The 23800-nt window shown below is 42.1% G+C and overlaps 2 protein-coding genes across 3 annotated transcripts in view; both read right to left on the minus strand.

Moving 5' to 3' along the window:
• Positions 1 to 11004, minus strand: part of mpp2b (MAGUK p55 scaffold protein 2b) — a 53673-nt gene extending 42669 nt beyond the window's left edge. For both annotated transcript variants that reach the window (XM_024008821.2, XM_024008820.2), the window contains exon 1: positions 10622 to 11004. The gene's annotated coding sequence lies outside the window, so the exon portion shown is untranslated. The remainder of the gene's footprint in view (positions 1 to 10621) is intronic.
• A 308-nt stretch (positions 11005 to 11312) lies between these two features.
• Positions 11313 to 17518, minus strand: LOC111977603 (peptide Y). The gene is made up of 4 exons (XM_024007107.2): positions 17351 to 17518; positions 15013 to 15200; positions 11822 to 11902; positions 11313 to 11570 (listed from the first exon to the last, which is right to left on the minus strand). Exons 2-4 carry the CDS (start codon positions 15198 to 15200, stop codon positions 11546 to 11548), a joined length of 294 nt encoding a protein of 97 aa, XP_023862875.1. The 5' UTR covers positions 17351 to 17518; the 3' UTR covers positions 11313 to 11545.
• Between the last annotated feature and the right edge of the window lie 6282 nt (positions 17519 to 23800).

Here is a 23800-nt window from a genome sequence, read left to right on the forward strand (position 1 = left end):
CGCAAAGCTGCCTGCATACCTTTTCAACCAAGGCGTCTGTCATTGACCTGCACTACTGTGCTGCGTGTTTGTGTGTGCCGTTTGTGCTGTGCGACTATGGTAAGAGCACTTTGTGTGGTGATGTGCACGTCCTGTGTATGCTTTATCGATGTGTTGTGGCTTGCCTGTGTGACTCTGTCTTTCCCAGTGCGAACACCGGAGGCCATGGAGAGGAGGATAAGCTGGGGGGGGGGGGGGGGGGGAGCGGGCCTGAGTGTGTGAACGTTTTAAGAGACCTGATCAACCTGCGTAGCATCAGAAGTTATACAAGCCCTGGCAGTCGGTAGATACATTTCACACTCTGGTTATCAGTAGTGTTTCAATGGCCACAGCAGGAACTACCCAATTCGAGCTTCGTCTAAGTGCTTGGATATGGCGTGAGTTAATTACTCATATACTCATCCTGCATAGACACAACACTTTTAGATGCTCGATTGTGCTTTGTGCTTTATACTATAGGAAGTGTGTTGGTGCTGTGTGTATGTGACATCTGTGTGTGCACGTCTTGTGTATGCCTTTATCGTGTGCTGGCTTGCCTGATGTGCTCTGTACATTTCCCAAGTGCGACACCGCCGAGGGCTGGAGAGGGAGGATAAGCTGGGGGGGGGGGGGGGGAGGGGCGGGGGGCCGGCGTGGGTCGTGGTACTCTTTATAAGACCTGCATCTGCGCTAGATCAGAGTTATACAAAGCCCTGCGGCCAGTGGACTAGAGCTACATTCACACTCTCGGTTTCAACTGTGTTTCCAAATGGCACAGCCGAGAACTACAATGCGAGCGTCTGTACTAAGTGATTGATATAAGATGCCGTAAATATAACTTCATATACTCATCCTGCATAGACACACACTTTTTAGATGATGATTGTGCTTTGTTGCTGTATACTATTAGGAAAGTGTGCGTGTGTGTGCGGTGTGTGTGTGTGCCCATAAACGTGTGGACTGTGATGTGTGATGATTGATGCAGGGGGCTGAAACTGATATAGACCTTTCCCCACCTATATTGGCTACCCACCCCTTCACCCTTGCACCCACAGTCTGCGACATCACATTCATGGCAACCAGATAATTTAGCATCACATTGGATGCTGGTTCGTCCCTCATCGCACTTATCTCTCTTATCCTCCACCTGATGCTTCCATCTTCTCTCTCTCTCTCTCTCTCCTCCTCCTCATCTTCTCTCCTCTACCTCTCTCTCATCTCCTCTCTCTCTCTCTCTCTCTCTCTCTACTCTCTCTCTTCTCTCTCTCTTCTCCTCTCCTCTACTCCAGCTCTCTCTCTTCCAGCCCTCCGGTGTTCGCACTGGGAAATGACAGAGCACACAGGCAAGCACACACACGATAAAGCATACACAGACGTGCACACACACACATACAGTTACTCTCTCACACATAGACGCACACACAAACACGCACACACAAATGACAGAGCTTGTTAAAAGTATGCAGGCAGCTTGCAGGCAGGCTTGGCCATGCTTGAGCTGGGTTTACAGAGGGTGAAGAGAGAGAGAGAGGTCAGCATTTTCCTGCTTTATTTCGCCAGCTCTCTCCCTCTCTCTTTTTTTCCGGAGCGTTTCTTATGCAGGGACAAAATCAGCCCAATGACGCTGCACACCGAATTATATAATTTTCTTAACCATATTATGAAAACGGATGAAATTGTAATCAAGCGATTAAGCCTTTATAAAGCACTTTCCAATCTAAATAATAAGGGTATATAAATGTACAATAGTTGCATTAGATTCTACAACAGAGATCAGGGTCTGTAGCGTGTTCCTGCTAGGTCTTTTTTATTGTGGGAACTGCTTTGTCTTTAGGTGTGATCCAAAGTCCCATGTTCTCTGTCATACTGAGCCGAGGCTACATCGCCACCACAGCTGCTATGACATCATGCTCGCAGCGCGGGCCTGCAATCATCATCTCTCCACCCTGCCAACCAATTAAGAGAAGAGCAAAGCTGAAGTGGAGAGAAACACTGACACTGGGCCACACAAACAGAGGGACGGACAACAACAGGATTAACACAATCTAAGAGAGCGGAGCGAGAAACACTGAGGGTAGCATTTCTATTTCTGTAGTCATTTACAGATCTCTGATATATATTTTTGAAAGGTTTGTTGTTGCGTAAGCTAGGTGTCTTGGATCCACATCTTGGCCAGGAGCCAGCACCTACTTTCTTAATGTGTGGTCCTGGTACACAGGTGTTATATCTACCCCCAACAGGTAGGTTCCACCTTAAATCTGTGATGCCAACACGCACACACACAAACACTTTCTCTCACCCACACATACTGACAGACACAGACTCTTTGACACACACATACTCTGACAGAAACAGACACACACAAACACACACATACACCACAACCGTATCCTAATCCACGCGTGGCTCGCGTCACGCCTAAAAATAACCCTGCCCGCACTCCCGCAGGTTCCTCTCCTCCTCTCATTGCATCACAGGGGGAAAGCGCTCGTATCCAAGACAACCGCAAGGACCTCTTTCCTTTTTTTCCCACTGGTTTGCCATGGCAACAAGGAAAAATGCGTAAAATAATAATAAGGGGAGAGGGAATTGCAATTGTACTCAATTGGGGAATAATGAAATGCAAATGGTAGTAGTTTAATGTGTCTCTGCTATTGTATTGTCGTTTTTTTATATCAAAACAATACTGAGAATAAATTGTAGAGGGTGAACCGCATCATTGAAATCCAGAGTATTGCCTTCAAAACGAATCACAGTGGAATCGATCATAGCACAGTGAGATACACAAGCTGGATCACAAGGCTTAAATGGCCGTTTAAAAAGGCCAACTCAGAGGTCTACGATGAAAGCTCTCAATGAGAAATGTCTTTGTGAACTTGCTCTCTCACCCGAAAGACTGATTAAACTTGATTTCAGATTTCAGATATGTATCATGTCTCACCAAAGTGCTTGAATAAACTTCAGGAGTGTGTGTCTGATTGTACACTTTATATAGTTTATATTCAGGTCCACTGGTGCAATATTTGAGTGGCAAGCGTATGGTGTATTTGGTCTGGGGCCGGGGCCGGGGCCGGGGCCGGGGCCGGTATTCATATAGTGTCTTGGAGTAAAGGCGCTGATCTACGATCAGTTTTGCCTATTAGATCATAATGAATGTGATTACATGGACAGGAGGGACCTGATCCCACTCTGAGACCGGCTCTGACACCGGCCCTGATTTCCCCATGAAAAACTAAAGCTAGAGAATCACAGAACATTTATAAGGAGCTTTTAAAGAACAGATTAAAGGTTTTACTTATTTACTTAAGAGCTGTGAAATCAGGTGTGACCTACATTCCTCCTTAACAAACTCAAACTTCTGTGAATCTGTCAACGGGAGCCCAAAATAACTTGAATTCACTACATCAAAACAAAATAGTATTTTGTAGGGAGGAGAAACAAACTAATTGAAATGGTCATTTGAAGCTAGTATGTGCCACATGGTCAACTGAGATCTGAGATCTGCATGTTCAACACTGTTTTCATTCTCACCACCTCATGTATATTGATGCACACAAGGTGTTACTATAGTTAGCTACTTAAATTCCCCTGGGATCAACAGTGATAGCCCCAACTCAACTGGAAAATAAAATTTTAGCCACACACACGCACAATAGCCTTAGCAGTGAAGCAGTTCCACTGCCAGTAATTCAGTCAAGGTCCCTGTTGATGGTTATTCAGTCAAGGAAGTACTGATTGAATAAGTCTGAGTAATGACAGGCCTTGGTTCAACGTCACCAACATACCTCTTGACTAAAGACTAAAGTTTCTGACCAAATGTTACAGATAGGATATGGTACAGTATGATATGGTATACTATACGATATATTTAAGCAATAAGGCACGGGGGGGTGTAGTATATGGCCAATATACCAGACCAAGCAAGCCAAACTGGGATTTGGGGTTTGAGAAATCAGTAACCACATTTCCCTCCACAATTTTTATGCGACTAAAGTCATACCATATAATAAAAAATCCTGACAGCTGTGATGGAAACAGGAAGTCTCGGTACAATGTTATAAATGCAGACAGATCATTTGTTCGTTCGACATGGTGGGCTCTTTTTCCATCTGTAAAATGAATTATGCGAGAAATGGCAATGGAAACGCGTAAACGCGCAAATATTGATATAATAACCATCATATCAAAGTAAACTTAGAGTCACGCGATGATATATTGTGTGTTCCTCCCGCTACGATTTGGGAAAGCATGCAATTTATTAGGCTACAGATTAGATAAAGTATGATGAACTTTCAAACGGTGGTGAAAGTGCACGGTGATGAGCTTGATGCTCCTTTCCAATAAATATCGAGGGTCTTATTCTGCTGACATCGCTCTTATTCATAATAATCTCATCATGTAGACTAGCCAACCTGCACAGCCAACCCGCACTGTATCTGTGAGCTGTTGGCTAGAGCACTGGTGCCAAAACCAGAGTAGGTACATTTACTATTTAACGCAACAGTTTTTGCGATGGAATTGAAAATGTGATGGAAACACATAAAAAACGTTCGATTTTTATTCGGTACATGAAAACTTTACATTTTGTGTGCACTACCTCATCCTGCACTCATTTGTATCCGCAACAAATCCGTTTGGTGGCAACACCACTGGTGGGAATATAGGCATATTTTCTTCATGGGGATTTTAGAATATTCGCATTAAAATCTGTCGCCAATTGGATGGAAACAGGTGGTAAGAAAGGTGAAAATGATTCCTTAGTTGTTAATTTTCTCAAAATCCAAAGGCACAACCTACATTCGAGAAAAGTCCTAATTAGTTGAACATGTTATTACTCCAACCTCATGAAAGTGACAAACTGGCACGTTTTCATTTCCGTCAAAAACAACTTTATATCGAAGGAGTGCCTTTGATTTGACAGCCTGCACACGCGCAGTTCAGCGCGAGACAACATGTTTCTGCACATGAGTTTAGCTAGCCAACATCACCTTGACATCGCCTACAAGTGTGATCAGGGGATTTTATTGGAGAAGCAGCTTCTGCCTATCTTTATACTATACTGTCTTGGATCTAGTGGCCCTGAGTTTTTCCAGAGCACATGAGCTCACCTCAAGTAAAACTCCTGTCCCTATAGAGCCAATCCATACAAAAGAATGCAGTAGCCCAGCCCATTTTACAGTAGCTGTGTCACCATGGTTACGACCCCTAAATTCATCCAGACTGATCTGTTGTGGTAGTGGCAGGGGTGACATAAGCATTGTTCACACTGCAGGCCTTAATGCTCAAATCAGTTTTTCAAATCCGTTTTTGAATACTGACTGTCCAAACAGCAAGTTACAAGAGTCCAAATCGGATTACGCTAGTTGTCATAGTAACGACTGGTGTGTGCGCTGTGGTGTAAACTGATTGGTGGTGGTGCTCGTGCTTTCTATCATTCCTTATGTAGCAAGCTAAGGTGACAACAATGCCTGCCATGGACGTTTTCCAGTTGCTTTAAATGTGGTGCGAAGGGTGAAGGACGGAGGGGTGCCACTAGAATAGATGCTTTACACCGTCGCCGGTTAATCTCTATGCCGACTCACTGTGCCTACAATGGAGGCCCAACCAAATATGGCGGATAAATGAAGATAGTTCACCAAGGGCCGTTTACCATTGAAATAAAATGCAGTTCCGGTCTACTTAACGGGGTGGGTCTCCCATAGACACCAATGCAATAGCAACTGGGTCTGGTGTACTTAGCTCATTGACTTTCATTGAAGCAGAAAAATAACTGTGAGTGGCGTGTCTTGCTTCCTCTTCCATCTCTGGCCTTACCTCTGCACTTTCTCTGCCGACAGCTGATTCAGCCAGAGAAGAAATCAAAGCCTGGGAGGCTCGGTTGTCTCTCAGCAACACAGTCTCTCCCTACAGCTAAGGATACAGCGCTATGGAGCGGCATAAGGAGAATAGTTCATATGAATATAGGCACAATTAGGTTTGGTATTCAAGATAGAAGTTGCCAAAAAACCTTTCGTGGACAGGCTACATAAACATAAAAGGTACAAATTACGTGAGATTTTAGTTCTGGGCTAATGATCTAGGATCCAGTTTTGGGGAGTAGTGAAATATATGTAGTTCAATTAGTAATTTAACTACACATTTTCAGTAGCTTGGTGGTAGTTGAACCAAATTCAAATCTATATAGTGTTTTCAGTAGTTACTTTGTTGCCATGTAGCGGTGTAGCTAACTACTGGAACTACACAGTATTTTTTGTAAGAATATCCTTCTTTCTTTTTTACAGCAGACCTGCCTAATTGTCACTTGAAACTGTTTTTTGTGTTTAATCGGCTAAATTACACATTCTGTTATTAACATCAGACAATTTGTAGTCTATAACATTTCAGATTTAGATATGATCATTTTTCACATAGTAGTTTTTCAAAGTACTTTACTTAAAGACATGCTCCGGAACTTTTTTAAACCTCCCGCTTTGGGCTGGATATGTCAATGTGTAGTTCATACATGCATAATCTATGAGCAGAATGAATGTCTTACCTCAGTTAGCCACGAAATCCCTAGTTTGAAAGCGACTGTTTCTGGAAGCTGTGCTGCAACATTTTCCCCAAAATTTCCCCCACGTGGTCCAACCCCCTAGCAATTTAAGTTCCAGACAATGAGCAAGATGCACACACAGCAGAGTGAGAGCAATGACCTGGTGCACATATCTGCACATATGTGATGTAATACACCATTTTTGGGGACCACTTTTGGCATGTGAGCACTACATTCCGAACTACTGGTTAAAAAATATACAAAAGTACCGGAGAATCTATTTAAGTAAACTATATTTGTATAGTTTTTTATATAAAGGCTAGTGTTAGTGTATCTTAACTTYTTCCAGTGTGAAGTAATTGGTAGCTTGGTAAACTACATTTTCAGAGTAGCTTCACCAAAACAAATTACACTACCCCATCATAGCCTCTGCCGAGTTGTCAACAACCGGATGTTCCGGTTTTCAGGGGAAATGGAAAGAGAGCCTGTGATGCAACTTCTTCATCCACATTTACTGGATTGGTTAAACAGTGCAGAGGAAAACCTCTACTGACAGTTTTGTTCTTCTCGTCAACAGTATCGAGAGTAGGGCAGGGTTCCTCAACTGGTGGCCCCCAAGTTTTCTTTTGTTGGACATAAAAGACTATAAAAACACCAGCAAATCAGCTCCAAGTGATTTTTATTTTGGAAATCTGTTCCAAAGTATTCCCACGCATAATAGAGAGATACTGTATGTGTGATCATACACAAATGTAAGCAAGGTAGGAAATTATTATGTTTTAGTCAAATATTATATCTGTTTGGGCTTCGTGTGGTCAATTTTCAGTATACAAATTATTTCTAATTATGTTCCGGCCCCCTGACCATCAGCTCAAGAAAAAAAGTTGATGATCCCTGCAGTAGGGGGATCTTGTTTCATGCATTGTCACGATCGTGTGGAGGAGAGACGGACCAAAACGCAGCATGAGGAAAATAAGCCATCTTCTTTTAATTAAATGAACGAAGATGAACATGAAACGAAAACACTATTACAAACAAACAAAACAACAAATGATCGTGAAGCTAAATAACGCAAGTGCCCAGACAAGCAACAAACGTTAAACAAGACAACTACCCACAAAAGCCTACTGCCTATGGCTACCTTAAATATGGCTCCCAATCAGAGACAAATGAATGACAGCTGTCTCTGATTGAGACCCAATCTAGGCAGCCATAGACATAACTAGACAACCTCACAATTATCTATCCCATACACAATACAACACCCATAGACTAAACAAAACACACACAACATACAATGCCCACCCCAACTCACGCCCTGACCAACTAAACATAATCAAAATAACATAAAAATAGGTCAGGAACGTGACATGCATTTACTTTACGCCTGCTAAGTTAGGTTACCCCATCATAACCTTATAATTGTGAGATTTGAGGCTGCCCTAGGCCCTGTTTAAATATTTTAGAGATCCTTCCTTCCTTAATCACTGATCTGACATGGTTGGATTGGTGAATGAATATACTGGTTACCTTGCAGTCATTGCCTCAAGGAAGAAGAGAAGTAAGGATAGAAGGAGGAAGTAAGGGAGGCTTAAGACTGTGGGAGAATCTCAATTAGATGTCCTCTATTCCTTAAGTCCTCTCCTCTGTCCTATCTTCTCCTCGCCTCCTTTTGGAAAAGGTCAAAGTTAATCAAGGTGAGGAGGAGAGGAAATGTGGAAACAAATGCGCTTGTATATGAAATGAGGCTATCCTACTGTAGTGTGTCATCAGGCAAATTACGTTTACAGATGTAGAACTCCAAAATACATCTGTAAAATGGTAAAAAGAAATGTAGCTAGTTGTGCAAGACATTAATAAAAGGATAAGTAGCATGTTGTTTTTAAATGTGTGCATGATTTTCTCATCCGATAAAACAACAGCTTTTTCAAAGGGGGTGTGGCGGATTTCAAAACTCTTCCGCACCGCAGTAAGATACACCTGAATATCCTTCGCCGGAGGAGGCAATCAAGTAGAGGAGCAAACTCCTCAATTTGCCTCTTAACAAATTGACACTCCTTCATATGGCGACCACTTATCGGTTTCCCGGTCACAGAGAGGATGACAGAGGAGTCTAGGAGAGGACATACTTTTTACTAATTGAGAATCACCCCAAACCTGGAAGTGTTTTCATGCTGTGTAAGGAAGTGCTTAGGTCACATTTCTGTTGAGCTCATTGATCGTGCAGCATCACACAGCTGTCGAACCCGCCAAAAGTACTGTTGCAGCTGCAAGTTCTCAAAAGGAGACTATTAAGAAGGATGAAGTTCCTTTAAGCTGAGCTAAAAGCACTCCAGAATAAGACCTATCACAGTTTTTGTGTAAATCCGCCAGAGGGATAAAAAAAAACTGTATTAGAAGACTTGAATAACTGCTGAAGCTCATCTCAACCCAAATACCTAATATATGATCTATGATTTTAGACATAACCATCTCAATGTAAGTTTGAGTGTAACATGTAATAAAGGACACTATGATGGTTGAAAAGGACCTCTCTTCCTGCCAGCCGTTTCTTCAGTGCTCATTCAGTAGGCGAGATCAGGGTTTCCCAAACTCGGTCCTGGGTCCCCCCCCTGGGTGCAGGTATGGTTTTTGCCCTAGCACTACACAGCTAATTCAAATAATCAAAGCTTGATGATGAGTTGGTTCTTTGAAGCAGCTGTGAAGAGCTGGGGCAAAAGCCAAAACGTGCACCCAGGGGGAGCCCCAGGACCGAGTTTGGGAAGCCCTGGGCTAGATCACTCCCTCTCCCAATTACCTTGTTAGAGAAGATGTCAAAATGAATTACCAAGTGTTTACATCATGGTCCCATCCACCAGGTATGATATTCTGATTGAATGGTAAGGTTGAGTTTCCACATTATTTCAACAAAACATATATTTGTGGAAAACTGTTTGGAATTGCTAAAAGTCAAAAATGTAAGGGGGAAAAAATTCACCAAACATTTTATCCAAATCCAATGACGGTGAAATGTTTTGTTGATTTCTCCTTAGTTGACAACTGAACCAACTAGATGTTGAACTGAAGTCTGTGCCAAGTACGGAATTGCAGGAAATAAACTCTAAAACGTATATTTTTTGCTCCACTGTCAAAAGGGGGGCCGCTAAAGTGTTTTGCTCGCAAGATGCCCATCCCTGGGTTAAAGTGTTTGCTTGACAGTCGTGGACCCGGGTTCGAGTCCCGGTCGGGGCTACCCCTCGTATTTGCTACAATGTCATTACCCAATAAGCTACTGTAGGCTATTACTCTCAGAACCAAATTACACATGATCATTTGTTTGTTTATTCATATTAAAACTGAAAGCGAAATGTGGTGCGTAGGGAGTGACGTGAGCATGCACCAGGGAACAGGTGCACATGATGTCCGATCCGACTATCCTTATGGCTACTACATAAGGTCTGGAATTCTGCTATTGTAAAACAGCCATTCTCTCCGTCACAAGTACATTTCCAAGAGTATGATTGATAATCCATCATTAACTTGTAAAGTCAGTGATATATTGTTCTAATTCACAAGCGCAAAGGATGGAAGACCGGACACGGGTTAGACTACATTGTATCTCCTCACACAACTTGGCACCTATTGAGTGCCGTACGTGGGATAAGAAAATAAATCAGAAATAGCTTGTGTTTTTGCTTAAATGCTTTTCTCTTAGACTATTCCTCACCATCTGTGGGCTTTGTATGCACACCAATAGGCTCCTGCGTAATAACCATAGCCTATGGACGTAGCCTAAGCTAGAGGAGGTAAAGTGCCAGGAATATGCTATCATGTGCACTATCAACATTATTGATATTGCGATACCACCACTATCAATAATTCACAATGTCCAATACATTCATTCGTAATATGATGGATTCTAGCGTAAAACAAACCACCTGGTGCCACGGGCGCATCACGGCAGAATCACAATCGATTTTAAATAGCCGGGACACAAAGAAAACGATAGCAACAAGAAATGATCATCTTCTATATCAATAACCATTCTTTCTGTTCAACAAATGACTACTTTAGGAGCTCATATTAGGTTACCTTGCTTCTGTTGCTCCCACTGTCCAATTCGAGACGAGAGCAAAGACGGCGCGGCTGAAATGTCAAATCCCTGAGCACGGTTGCTGAAGATAAAAGGGAAAACGGTATGTGTGCCACAGTGCAGAACCCACCGAACTGCGGTTTGAATGATTCTTGTCGTGCAGGTCTTGAGTCTAGACGACTTAAAGATCAAAATATCACACGTGATAAGACAGTGCAATATACAATGTACCATAAACAAAGTAAGGAAATAGTACACTATACTGTGTCCAAAGTTTCAAAATGATGAGTTTCATCTTCACCATAGGAAACTGTATTAAAATGCTGATACTTCAACACATCCCTACTCTTTTTGAGATCGTTGTGAGGAATTATGGTAAATGTGTAGGCTGGCCATGTCCTGCAGCAAGGTCAGTACAATATGTGGTCTAATGCATAAATTACAAGTCCAATGGCAAATAACGTACAGAGAACATTTTCCTTGTAATGTACTGCCACCTAGTGGTATGATAGTGGTATAATATGTCACATACAATGATATTACTCTTGTAACCATGGTTAATAATAAGCCTGAAGTGGTGGGTGGTCTAGGATCATATCCAATCATGGCTTTTGGATATAAATATTGGTTTGTTTATCTGTTGAGTCAGACACGGAAAGGCTTTCAACAAAAGCTCACTGTGACGAGATGTATTATAACACATTTATTTATTATTCATTGTTGAATTTAATTACAAATTATGTCAACAACAAAAAATAGACAATTATGTTGAGAGAGTGAGAAAGAGAGAGAGATGCATGCATGTTGAAAATAAATAGTGGGCCACACAGTCCAGTGAAGGTTGCCAGTTGAGCAGCCTATTTGAGTTGTTGTAAGGCCCACCATTTGAGTGGAACAGCATGCCAGTGGGACGGGACCCAGATTTATCCGAGATCACTGCCATCCGAACTGTTAGAAAAAGACACAGAAAGTCAGTAGCTGGCCTTTCAAAGTCACTAAACTCCATATCAAGTGATCAAACTTAGATATTGCTATCCAGTGTGGGCACTACTTTTTAGGAATCTCTGAGTGGACTGTCACATTCCTACTGCAGGTGTATGCATGGGTCATGTTGATATACATGACCCATGAGTCTGTTGTAACAAAGAGCAGACAGTCACTTTGAATCACCCTTTCCCTCAGTCTCTTCATCCTCTCACCGTTGTGTTAAATCGCCTTCCGACTCATTTCTGAACAGCAACCACCCCAGAGCTGACTCAGGTGCAGACCTCTTTCCGTACCTAGTGGACACAGAGACCATCACATAGTGTATGTCACCAAGAGATGTACATTACTTGCTGGAGTGTGCTAACAGGGGTCTTAAGATCATATCATGTCCCCTTGTCGCGATTAATAGCCTGGCCACCTGATCGTTGACAGACCCATGAATTGCGAGGCACTACCTCAATTAGTCTTTCCGGGTTCTGGAAGAGAAGATCCAAGGTCCTTCCCTTCAGAACTCCTTCTCCAATGCGTTTTAAGAAAGAGGCGAGAGGATGCCAGGAATCGGGAGAAAAATTAATTGCGAAAGAGACAAAGTTTCAAGAAACTACGTAGACATTATTGGTGTGAATACCCTACTGCTGGGTTCCCCAATAGGCAGCCTGTGGGCCAAATACGGCCCGCGGGGGATTTTATTTAGCCCACAAGTTTTCTAAGCAAAAAAAACTTTGAATTTTCATTGTTGGACATAAAAGACTGTAAAATCATGATGATTTTACCATCAAAGTGATTTTACCATCAAATGTTTGGACACACCTACTCATTCTAGGGTTTTTCTTTGTTTTACTATTTTCTATATTGTAGAATAATAGTGAAGACATCAAAACTATTAAATAACACATATGGAATTATGTAGTAACCAAAAAAAGTTTTAAAGAAATATATTTGAGATTTGAGATTCTTCAAAGTGAAAGTAGCCACTTTGAAGAATCTCAAGTGCTCAACATGCTTAACMGTGCTCAAGTGCTTAACAAGTGCTCAACATATGTGGGAACTCATTCAAGACTGTTGGAAAGGAAAAACATTCCACATGAAGCTGATTGAGAGAATGCCATCAAGGCAAAGGGTGGATACTTTGAAGAATCTAAAATCTAAAACATATTTTGATTTGTTTAACACTTTTTTGGTTACTACATGATTCCATATGTGTTATTTCATAGTTTTAAAGTCTTCACTATTATTATACAACGTAGAAAATAGTAAAAATAAAGAAAAACCTCTGAATGAGTAGGTGTCCAAACTTTTGACTGGTACTGTATGTTCCCAAGTATTCCCACGCTTAAATAGAGAGGCATATATTTATGTTTTTGTCAAAACTATGTCTGTTTGGGATTCTCGCTGTTCATTTGCAGTGTGCAAATTATTTAGAACAATGTTCCGTCTCCCCGACCATCCGCACAAGGAAAAATAGGCCCACGGCTGAATGTAATGTGGACCCTTGCCCTAGTGTGTGTACTCACTACTCGCCTATACCCTTTTTATCTCCAGAGGCAAGAACACATATCTCAAGCAATTAGCTCTAAACAAGGAGAGATTTTAAAGTCCAATGCCCAATGCTCAGCAAGGCAAGCAATCCTCGGTTCCACAGAGAGTGACACGGCTTTTAAATCATCTTTAAATCACTGAACTCAATGCTTTGCCAATGAGGAGTACATTTCCCTTTGTGAGAACAAGAGGGGCTGAACTGCATGGCACACAGCCATTGTAGTGCATTGACAGCTTCAGCCCACTTAAAGACATGCTCTGGTACTTTGGCGACTAAGAAAGTATTTTTTCAACCTTTGGGCTGAATGTGTTAATGTGTAGTTCTTACATGCATAATCTATGAGCAGAATAACTGTCTTACCTCAATTAGCCACGAAATGCCTAGTTTGAAAGCAACTGTTTTCTTGAAGATGTGCTGTGCCTTTCTCCCTAAATTTCCCGCCACGTGTGCCTGCCCCCTAGCAATTCGAGTTCTAGCCAATGAGCTTCAGCCCCTCACATTTGAGTGACAGCTAGCAAGAGGCCAGCCCAGTGTTATCCAATAAGGTTGCAGGGCGCGCCGAGAGAGAGAGCGAGAGAGCAGTATACAAAAGTACCGGAGAATCTATTTAATGATAGACTGCAGTCTGAGACTGGATTGGTTTCAGGATCCATCAAACGCTATAGGCCTACATGAAATCTCTCTGAGCCACAAACGTACAAGCACAGATACATATGCACAGGCGCACACACACACACACACACACACACACACACACACACACACACACACACAGCAATTCCTGTTGAGCTTTTCTCTTGCCCACAAAACACAGAGACAGGACATTAACTTAACTTAATGCCTAGAGCAAAACCAGGCTCCTTTTCTTTTCTGTCCATACCATCATTATTTGAAATAACTACTCTGTTCTCTAAATACTCATCTCCGTGTCTGTGTAATGCTGCTGCATATGTGTCTTGCCAAAACTGGAATGAAGTTATGTTATAACAGTGTTCAGAACAACCGGTTGGTTGGAGAGCCAAGAGAATATCATTATCCTCAGGCTTTGTTCCAATATCTCTTGTCCCCTCAGAACTTCTCCTGTGACCTTGGCTATAGTGGTAATTTCACCCTCTTAAGAACATCAGCAACATTTGATTGGAATTTAGGGATTGGGATTTTTTTGTTGCCTTTGTATTCAAATTGAGTGAAGGAATATGCTATCAGTTTATTGATTGTCAGTAGGAGGTTCCATTCCCATATAACTGGTTTGAGAAATTGTCCCACCCCCCCCCGCAATAGGCTGAAACATTGCATTATCTCTGACTCTCGTGCCATATCTAAGACAAGGTGTTCCCATGTTGATAACATGTTAGCCTACAGAGTGCTGAACTCACTCACCTCTGTCTAGTGATGAGGTTGATGCAGTGTCGCAGACACAGAGACTCAATTGTATTGAGAGACAGGGGCAAATCCTGTTGTGCTTACCTTTTGCCCCAAGGCACAGAGATAGGACATGAACTTGGAGAGCCAAGAGAATATCATTATCCTCAGGCTTAATTCCAATATCTCTTGTCCCCTCAGAGCTTCTTCTGTGACCTTGGCTATAGTGGTAATTTGACCTTCAGAATATCAGCAACATTTGATTGGAATTTGGCAGAGGGATTTTTTTTTTTAAACCTTTGTATACCAACTGAGTGAAGGAATATGCTGAGTCTATTGATTGTCAGTGGGAGGTTCCGTTCCCATAAAATTGGTTTGAGAAATTGTCTCCCCCCCCAATAGGCTGAAACATTGCATTATCTCGGACTCTCGTGCCATATCTAAGACAAGGTTTTCCTGTGTAGATAAAATGCTAGCCTACAGAGTGCTGAACTCACTCACCTCTGTCTATTGATGAGGTTGATGTAGTGTCGCAGCGCTGTGTTGTATCTGGCCCATTCCTCCGGAGGCGCGTTGTCGTCGGGGCTCACCGGCTTGGTAAAGTAGGCATCCGTGAAAGTGCCCAGACAAACCAGCACACCCAGAACGAGGACTACAAGGATCAACCAGGGTCTCAGTGTGTTGGCCATCTGTAAATAAAGAATGTAGGCTAGCACTTCCCTGACGTCTGCTGGACTTAAAGAAAAGTTGAACAACAGCTTGGCATTCTTGGCATCAGAATCTCAAAGTTAACAGTTTTAAGCAAAGCTTTTTGATGACTCAGATGAGTAAGTCTTCGTCTTTTTGACAGGAGGCTTTATCAGACACATTAGCAGTTGCACTGTCTATGGTGCTGAAATGTGTGCCAAAGTTGCTTACGAAATAAACCAATTGGTCTTCAACCTATTGATTCTACAATACTATGGAACATTATATGGTGTTAAGTAATGATAATGAAAGAATTGCTTGTTTACTCTTTCTAATTGCTACTGCAATTGCGGTGGCATTTGCGTCCTTTGCAACCACGAAAAACACTTTCAAATTACAAATACTTACACAGCAAACATGTTTTTGTTTATATTGATGTGTTTATCAATGATAGAACATAATGCTAGTCCTTTATACTGCAAAACATTATGTTTATGCATTATTTAAAGTACCTAGGGCAAGCAAATTGGCTTGTCCCAGTAGTGTTGTAGTTACAAGTCTTTCATATATTGTATAGATCAATAAAAACAAAGGTTATTAAAATACTTTTAGTAAATGAATGGTTAAAGGGTTTAACGAATTTAGATTTGAGCATCTGTGGTGTTACTACTCCGAGGGTGAAGTCAGCATTATAGGGAAACTTTTAGTAAATCTCTACGTAGAAAATCTAAAATCAGCCTACCCTACTCAAGTAATGTTTATTTTCATGAATTAAGGTCTTAATCTACATGTTTATGATGAAAACAAGTGGATAACTGATTATTCAGTGGTTGCTACAATACCTAAAACAACATCAGACCCTTACTTTTGCTAAAGTGTGTCTTTCAGTTGCAGTGGGGCAATTTAGTAGATGAAGTGGGGCACTATTTTCTCATTAGAAATAAATGAATGTCCCACTTCACCTGCTATGAAATCATCAAAGAGGCATTGTAGAGGCTTATAAATAACACACTCTGTTTTAACAATTGTGTCAATGACATTATACTAGACCCTCTCCATGCCCTTGTAAAATGTATTTGGGAACCTTCCAAGCTCTTGGTGAAAATCGAACTAAAGGATTCTGCACAGCTTTTACTTGATCACGAAACAGCTCTATTATTCCACAAATGCATAAATCCTTTCATAAATTGAGCTTATTTTCAATACTTACATGTTATTGTCCTTCGTTTCTTTACTACTCGTGTTATTTCCCTCTAATTTCTTCCACAATCATACTATACTGTTTATGTGCCGTCTAGTAGAATCCATTTTCAGATGTTATAAACTACTAAAACAACATATGTTTATGTATTTTAGAATATCTAATAAAGGAAATTACATTTCCTTCATTAGATACAAATGATGCAGAGTACACATTCAGCAAAAACCCAATAACATTTGTAGTAATTGGGTTGCAAAATGACCGTAGTACAGCACCCTCAAGCATAACTGTACCACTACACCTGTAGGGTGTACTAACTACAAAGCAGGATCAAGGAGTTAGCCAAATAGCTTCCCTAAATGTTCTGAATTCACTTTTTATTTTGGGTATGGTGTAATTGACTCAACAACCAAAAACACATATCCAAGTTTAGCTTTCTTAATGAACCAGAAAATCAATAGTTATTCTGGTTGTTTATCAAAGTTAGTTGGGTAACTCATTGATCCTACTTTGTAGTATGCGCAAAGTTGTCATAAGGGTAAAAATGATTAGTCACACTTTATTTGGATAGTCCATCTGTAGGTGGTCATACTATTAACAAACTGTTGATAAGCAACTGCTTCCTAAAGTTAGATTAGGGTTATAGGGTAAGGTTTAGAATAAGGGTTAGGGTAAAGTTTAGAGTTAGGATAAGGGTTAAGTTTAGGGTTAGGGCTAGGGTTAGTAGATCGTTGAAATGTTACTGATAGTCGTCAGTAAGCTGCCATATTAGTTGATTTAGAATGGGATGATACCCAAATAGCCTACATTTAAATAAAGAAAAATGTACTTTCTTTCCTAAATGGCATGCCACCGCATTTCAAAAACGACCCAATTGCTAAAACTACTTCAACAGTCAAAACCTCCCAACTCAGCCTAGTCACAGAGAGCAAAAAGTAACTCATTACTCACTCTGCAGCAGGCTTGCGTCACCGGTTTCACTATGTTCTTGTTGTGCGTTTTATTATTCCCAAATCCGGATGGTTTATATAGTCAAGGCTACCTGATGCGCGCGCCTTGAGACACGGCAAAGTCACGTTTTCAACTAAATTTAAGCAAGCGAGAACGAGCGGAGTACGGAAGCACTCTTTCCCTATTGAAAGTATCAAATCAAATTTTATCCGTCACATGCTTGTAAACAACAGGTGTAGACTAACAGTGAAATGCTTACTTACTTTCCAACAATGAATAGAGAAAGAAAATAGATAAATCAAAATAAAAAGTGTAACACGTAATAATAAAAGTAATAATAAATACACAATGAGTAAAGATAACTTGGCTATATACACAGGGTATCAGTACCGAGTCGATGTGCAGGGGTATTGAGGTAGATATGTACATTTAACAAATAACTAGGAATAAAGTGACAGATAATAAACAGTAGCAGCAGCTTATGTGATGGGTCAACAACAAAAAAATATCCAAAAAGAGCCAATGCAGATACTCCGGGTAGCTATTTGGTTAACTATTGAACTAGCTATTTATCACTCATGGCTTGGGGGTAGTAGCTGTTCGGAGTCCTGTTGGTTCCAGACCTGTGCGAAGCATAAAATACAACCTTTCAGTGTCAACTAAGAGCCTTTAATGTACTTTCATGTCATTATTATGATTTGGGAGAACATGCCAGACTCAAAATTTAGTGAATATGATCAAACAGCATTAACTAGGGAATATCATTTCTCCAAATATAATTGGGAACCCCTGGTCTATGACCCACTGGTCTATAGCCTACTTCTGTCTAATTTCAAGCAATAACGATCCACACATAAACTCAGCAAAAAATGAAACGTCCCTTTTTCAGGTCTCTGTCTTTCAAAGATAATTAGTAAAAATCCAAATAACTTCACAGATCTTCAGGGTTTAAACACTGTTTCCCATGGTTGTTCAATGACGCATAAACAATTAATGAACATGCACCTGTGGAACGGTCGTTAAGACACTAACAGCTTACAGACGGTAGGCAATTAAGGTCACAGTTATGAAAACTTAGGACACTAAAGAGGCCTTTCTACTGACTCTGAAAAACACCAAAAGAACGGGTCCCTGCTCATCTGCGTGTATGTGCCTTAGGCATGCTGCAAGGAGGCATGAGGACTGCAGATGTGACCAGGGCAATAAATTTGCAATGTCCGTACTGTGGAGATGCCTAAGACAGCGCTACAGGGAGACAGGACGGACAGCTGATCGTCCTCGCAGTGGCAGACCACGTGTAACAACACCTGCACAGGATCGGTACATCCGAACATCACACCTGCGGGACAAGTACAGGATGCAACAACAACTGCCCGAGTTACACCAGGAATGCACAATCTCTCCATCATGCTCAGACTGTCCGCAATAGGCTGAGAGAGGCTGGACTGAGGACTTGTAGGCCTGTTGTAGGCAGGTCCTCACCAGACATCACAGGCAACAACGTCGCCTATGGGCACAAACCCACCGTCGCTGGACCAGACAGGACTGGCAAAAAGTGCTCTTCACTGACGAGTCACGGTTTTGTCTCACCAGGGGTGATGGTCGGATTCGCGTTTATCGTCAAAGAAATGAGCGTTACACCGAGGCTGTACTCTGGAGCGGGATCGATTTGGAGGTGGAGGGTCCGTCATGGTCTGGGCGGATGTGTCACAGCATCATCGGACTGAGCTTGTTGGTCATGCAGGCAATTCTCAACGCTGTGCGTTACAGGGAAGACATCCTCCTCCCTCATGTGATACCCTTCTGCAGGTTCATCCTGACATGACCCTCCAGCGTGACAATGCCACCAGCCATACTGCTCGTTCTTGGGATGATTTCCTGCAAGACAGGAATGTCAGTGTTCTGTAATGGCCAGCGAAGAGCCCGGATCTCAATCCCATTGAGCACGTCTGGACATGTTTGGACGGAGGGTGAGGGCTAGGCCATTCCCCCCCAGAAATGTCCGGGAACTTGCAGGTGCCTTGGTGGAAGAGTAGGGTAACATCTCACAGCAAGAACTGGCAAATCTGGCGCCCCCCCCCCCCCCCCCCCCTCCCAGTCCATGAAGAGATGCACTGCAGTAACTTAATTGCAGCTGGTGGGGCCCACACCAGGACACTGAGCTGTTTACTTTTGATTTTGACCCCCCCTTTGTTCAGGGACACATTATTCAATTTCTGTTAATCACATGTCTGTGGAACTTGTTCAGTTTATGTCTCAGTTTATTTACACGTTAAGTTTGCTGAAAATAAACACAGTTGACAGTGAGAGGACGTTTCTTTTTTGCTGAGTTTATCATGTGTTTTTGAATTATAAATGGATTGTAGATACGTCATGAATTATAGAACAAAAGTATGTGGACACCTACTCGTCGAACATCTCATTCCAAAACCATGGGCATTAATATGGAGTTGGTCCCCCTTTGGCTGCTTTAACAGCCTCCACTCTTCTGGGAAGGTTTTATACTATATGTTGGAACATTGCTGCAGGGACTTGCTTCCATTCAGCCACAAGAGCATTAGCGAGGTTGGGCGCTGATGTTGGGCGATTAGGCCTGGCTCGCAGTCGGCGTTCCAATTCATCACCAAAGGTGTTTGATGGGGTTGACGTCAGGGCTCTGAGCAGGCCAGTTACATTCTTCCACACCGATCTCGACAAACCATTTCCATATGGACCTCGCTTTGTGCACGGGGGCATTGTTATGCTGAAACAGGGAAGGGCCTTCCCCAAACTGTTACCACAAACTTGGAAACACAGAACCCTTCACTTAAACTAAGGGGCCTAGCCTGAACCATGAAAAACAGCCCCAGACCATTATTCCTCCTCCACAAAACTTTACAGTTGTCACTATGCATTGGGGCAGGTAGCGTTCTCCTGGCATCAGCCAAACCCAAATTAGTCCGTTGGACTGCCAGATAGTGAAGCTTGGTTCATCACTTCAGAGAACGCGTTTCCACTTCTTCAGAGTCCAATGGCGGCGAGCTTTAAACTATTCCAACAGACGCTTGGCATTGTGCATGGTGATTTTAGGCTTGTGTGCAACTGCTCGGCCATGGAAACCCATATCATGAAGCTCCTGATGAACAGTTCTTGTGCTTCCAGAGGAACTCGTTAGTGAGTGTTGCAATCGAGGACAGACGATTTTTACACGCTTCAGCCCTCGACGGTCACTTTCTGTGAGCTTGTGTGGGTTACCACTTCGAGGCTGAGCTGTTGTTGCTCCTAGACGTTTCCACTTCATGATAAGAGCACTTACAGTTGACCGAGGCAGCTCTAGCAGGACAGAAATTTGACAAACTGACTTGTTGGAAAGGTGGCATCCTATGAAGGGGCCACTTTGAAAGTCACTGAGCATTTCAGTGCGGGCCATTCTACTGCCAATGTTTGTCTATGGAGATTGCATGGCGGTGTGCTCAATTTTATACACCTTTCAGAAACAGGTGTGGCTGCAATAGGAAAATCCACTCATTTGAAGCGGTGTCCACATTCCTTTAGCCATGTAGTCAGTGGCGATTTGAACATGTAAATCTTGGTGGGGCAAACTCCCCAACATTTTTTTAGATGCATGCCAGAAAAGCCACTACACACAACACAGCATTAATTGCACTATAACGGTGACAAACGGTGCCCACAAATTGTTAGGGCCTACATAAAGTTGTCCGAACAGCAGAGCCTTCTTTTCAGCACCATGGAGTGAATCCTTACCACTTCTACACCTGGCTATCAGCGGAGCCTTGTCTGGCAGTTCATTCAGTCTCATTTACTGCCTTTTAAAAACATAGCTGATATGGCTGACATGCTTAAACAAATGTGGTTTCTACTGACAATTGAGATGTACAAACTATGGCATAAGGGCGGATAAGAGGCAATTTGTAATTTCGATTAAGACATTAATGAGCGAGCTAGGATGGACGTAGTCAATATAACTATTTGTTCAGCACTTTTGAAATGTACAGTTACAGAATTCTAAACATGGGCCGTTCTTACAGTATTCTCCCTGTAGACCTAGTCAGAACCATAAGATAAATAAAGGGGGCATATAAGCAGACAATGAAAGCTCTTACAATAATCGATGATTACATTTCTCAAAAACAGTCTATGGGCTACATGTGCACCACTAAGTCAAAACATTAGGCTAAGTTATGAGGGGGGAAAGAGACCAAATTATTAGGGTGAGGCATGGGCTACTAGCAGCTTACTACACAACATACACTTAGTATTACTTTCTTAGCTACAGTATACATATCTCCCTGGCATATTACATAATTTATGCAGCAGCATACAATACATTTTTGGACTCACCTTGTTGTGCTGTGCTCACGTGAACAGGAAGGTGGCGTGGCCGTCCTTCGTGGGCAAATTTTGTCATCAAACTTTGTCTTCAAAGTCTGGCATTCTCTGGATTTATGGTGCTTTCAAGACAACTGGGGGAAAAATGACGTCAGTGATCTTCAGGTCGGAGCTGTAGAAAAGGCCCGAGTTCCAGACTTGGAATTCCAAGTTGGATGACCGTTCAAAACGTATTTTCCCAGTTGGAGCTCATTTTTCCCCCTAGTTCCCAGTTGTTTTGAACTGAGATTTCCCAGTTCCGAGTTTCCAATTGTTTTGAATGAGGCAGAAGTCATGCTGGATTGACAGCATGGCCAATGTATTCAACCTTTTCTGTCCCATGGCATGTGAATCTTTATCCTTTTAAGCTTGGAAAAGAGACCCTTAAACCCAGACTTTGACCACACACCCACCACTGAATAGCAGGCTAGTGATTGCTTTGCAATGCATGCAGTTAGCCACTGATTCCTTCCAAACTACTCATTGTTGAATTTGCGATTTCCAACTTGTTGTCTAATGTTTATATCCAATGGCCAATGAGCACCGATACGTTTAATATATAATTTCACTTCATATGACAAGGATTGAAAAGGATTTGCCAGTAGATTGTCGACTTGATTCATGATGATGACTGCTAGCTTGCTAGCTAAGATTTTGAAAGTATGACATTGACATGATCAGTCCAATCAGAGCTACTGTAGATATAACGTGATTTGACGTAATTTTATCTGTGGCCATTTACCTTGAGCTTTCTTGGATGGGCACTTCTAATGTAACTCTATGGCAGCACCCAAGGGGCTTAAATTCTCGAGCTCTCCCCGTAGATTTTGCGGTTACGTAGTGTTCCCATGAGTGACAGAACACTGAGCCAATCACGGTTCAACTAGAGAACATGTTTTATTTTTGCTCTGCCCCACCTGCCCTGAATGACGGGTCGCCACTGCATGTAATGTATATCAATGTCAYAGTTGACTGGTTACTTAGCCTCTTTGCTGTACATATGGTCCTGTACATTTGGTCTCCCGTTGCTGAAGGCGACATCCCGTACCCCAAAAACATATTTATCAGCACTCTGGTTTACCTATTCTGAGAAGCTTTTCCCGTCACCGATGGCAAATCTATAAACTAATCCAGAATGCCTTACCAGTCGGGAACAGGCAATACAATGTGTGAAAAGAAAAGTTTATATGAACTTTTATAGAGTTTACAGAATTCACACCATATCTCCCTAATGGTGCGCTGCCATCTGGGATCAGTGAACTTGKAAAAATGTAGATTTAAACATTTATTTTTACCATAGTCTAGCCCGTATCGACTGGTAAGGCATTATAGATTTGCCATCGGGGACTGTAAAAGTGTATCAGAAATAGGTAAACCAGAGCTCTGGTAAATATGTTATCTGGGTACGGGATAAGACCAATTTCTAATGATCTCCCAGAGTGAGGAGGCTACAATCAACTCCATTACACTCAAAATTTACTTCAACAAGTAAATGCTAGCGATGGCTAGCTATGCTAGTTATTTTACCAGTCTGTCTTAATGATTGCTAGCACGCTAATAGCACACCGTGCACACAATTATTTGTATTTTTTGAAGGGGTAGGCCTATGCAGTCCACTCTTAGAATTAGTGGTGACTTGAGGAACCCTGGAGATCCTCAAGGAACTCCTGGAGAGGCACGCCTCCAATCTTCTCAAAGGCTGCCACCTCTACAATATATTATTAAAAATAACTTTTTTGAACCTCAAATAACTTTTTTGAACTGGAAATGTTCTGCCGGTGTGGCAACCCAAAAGGTTCTTCCAGGCACCTTTACTTCTAAGAGGGTAGGTCAGTGGTTCCCAACCTTTTTCGGTTACTGAACAACCAATGAAATGTTGCTCTGCCCGGAGTACCCCTGAAGTAGCCGTAGGCTCATGGTCTCAAGTACCCCCTACGGATAGGCCAAGTACCCCCAGGGGTCCTAGTACCCATGGTTGGGAACCACTGCAGTAGGTTGATAATGATATCACCAAAGTATGTTGTATTWGAAATTTCAAACAACATTCCCAGCTAATGAGAAAACAGTCATAATTTAAGAGAA

The sequence above is a fragment of the Salvelinus sp. IW2-2015 genome, linkage group LG18, assembly GCF_002910315.2.
Source record: "Salvelinus sp. IW2-2015 linkage group LG18, ASM291031v2, whole genome shotgun sequence".
NCBI lineage: Eukaryota > Metazoa > Chordata > Actinopteri > Salmoniformes > Salmonidae > Salvelinus > Salvelinus sp. IW2-2015.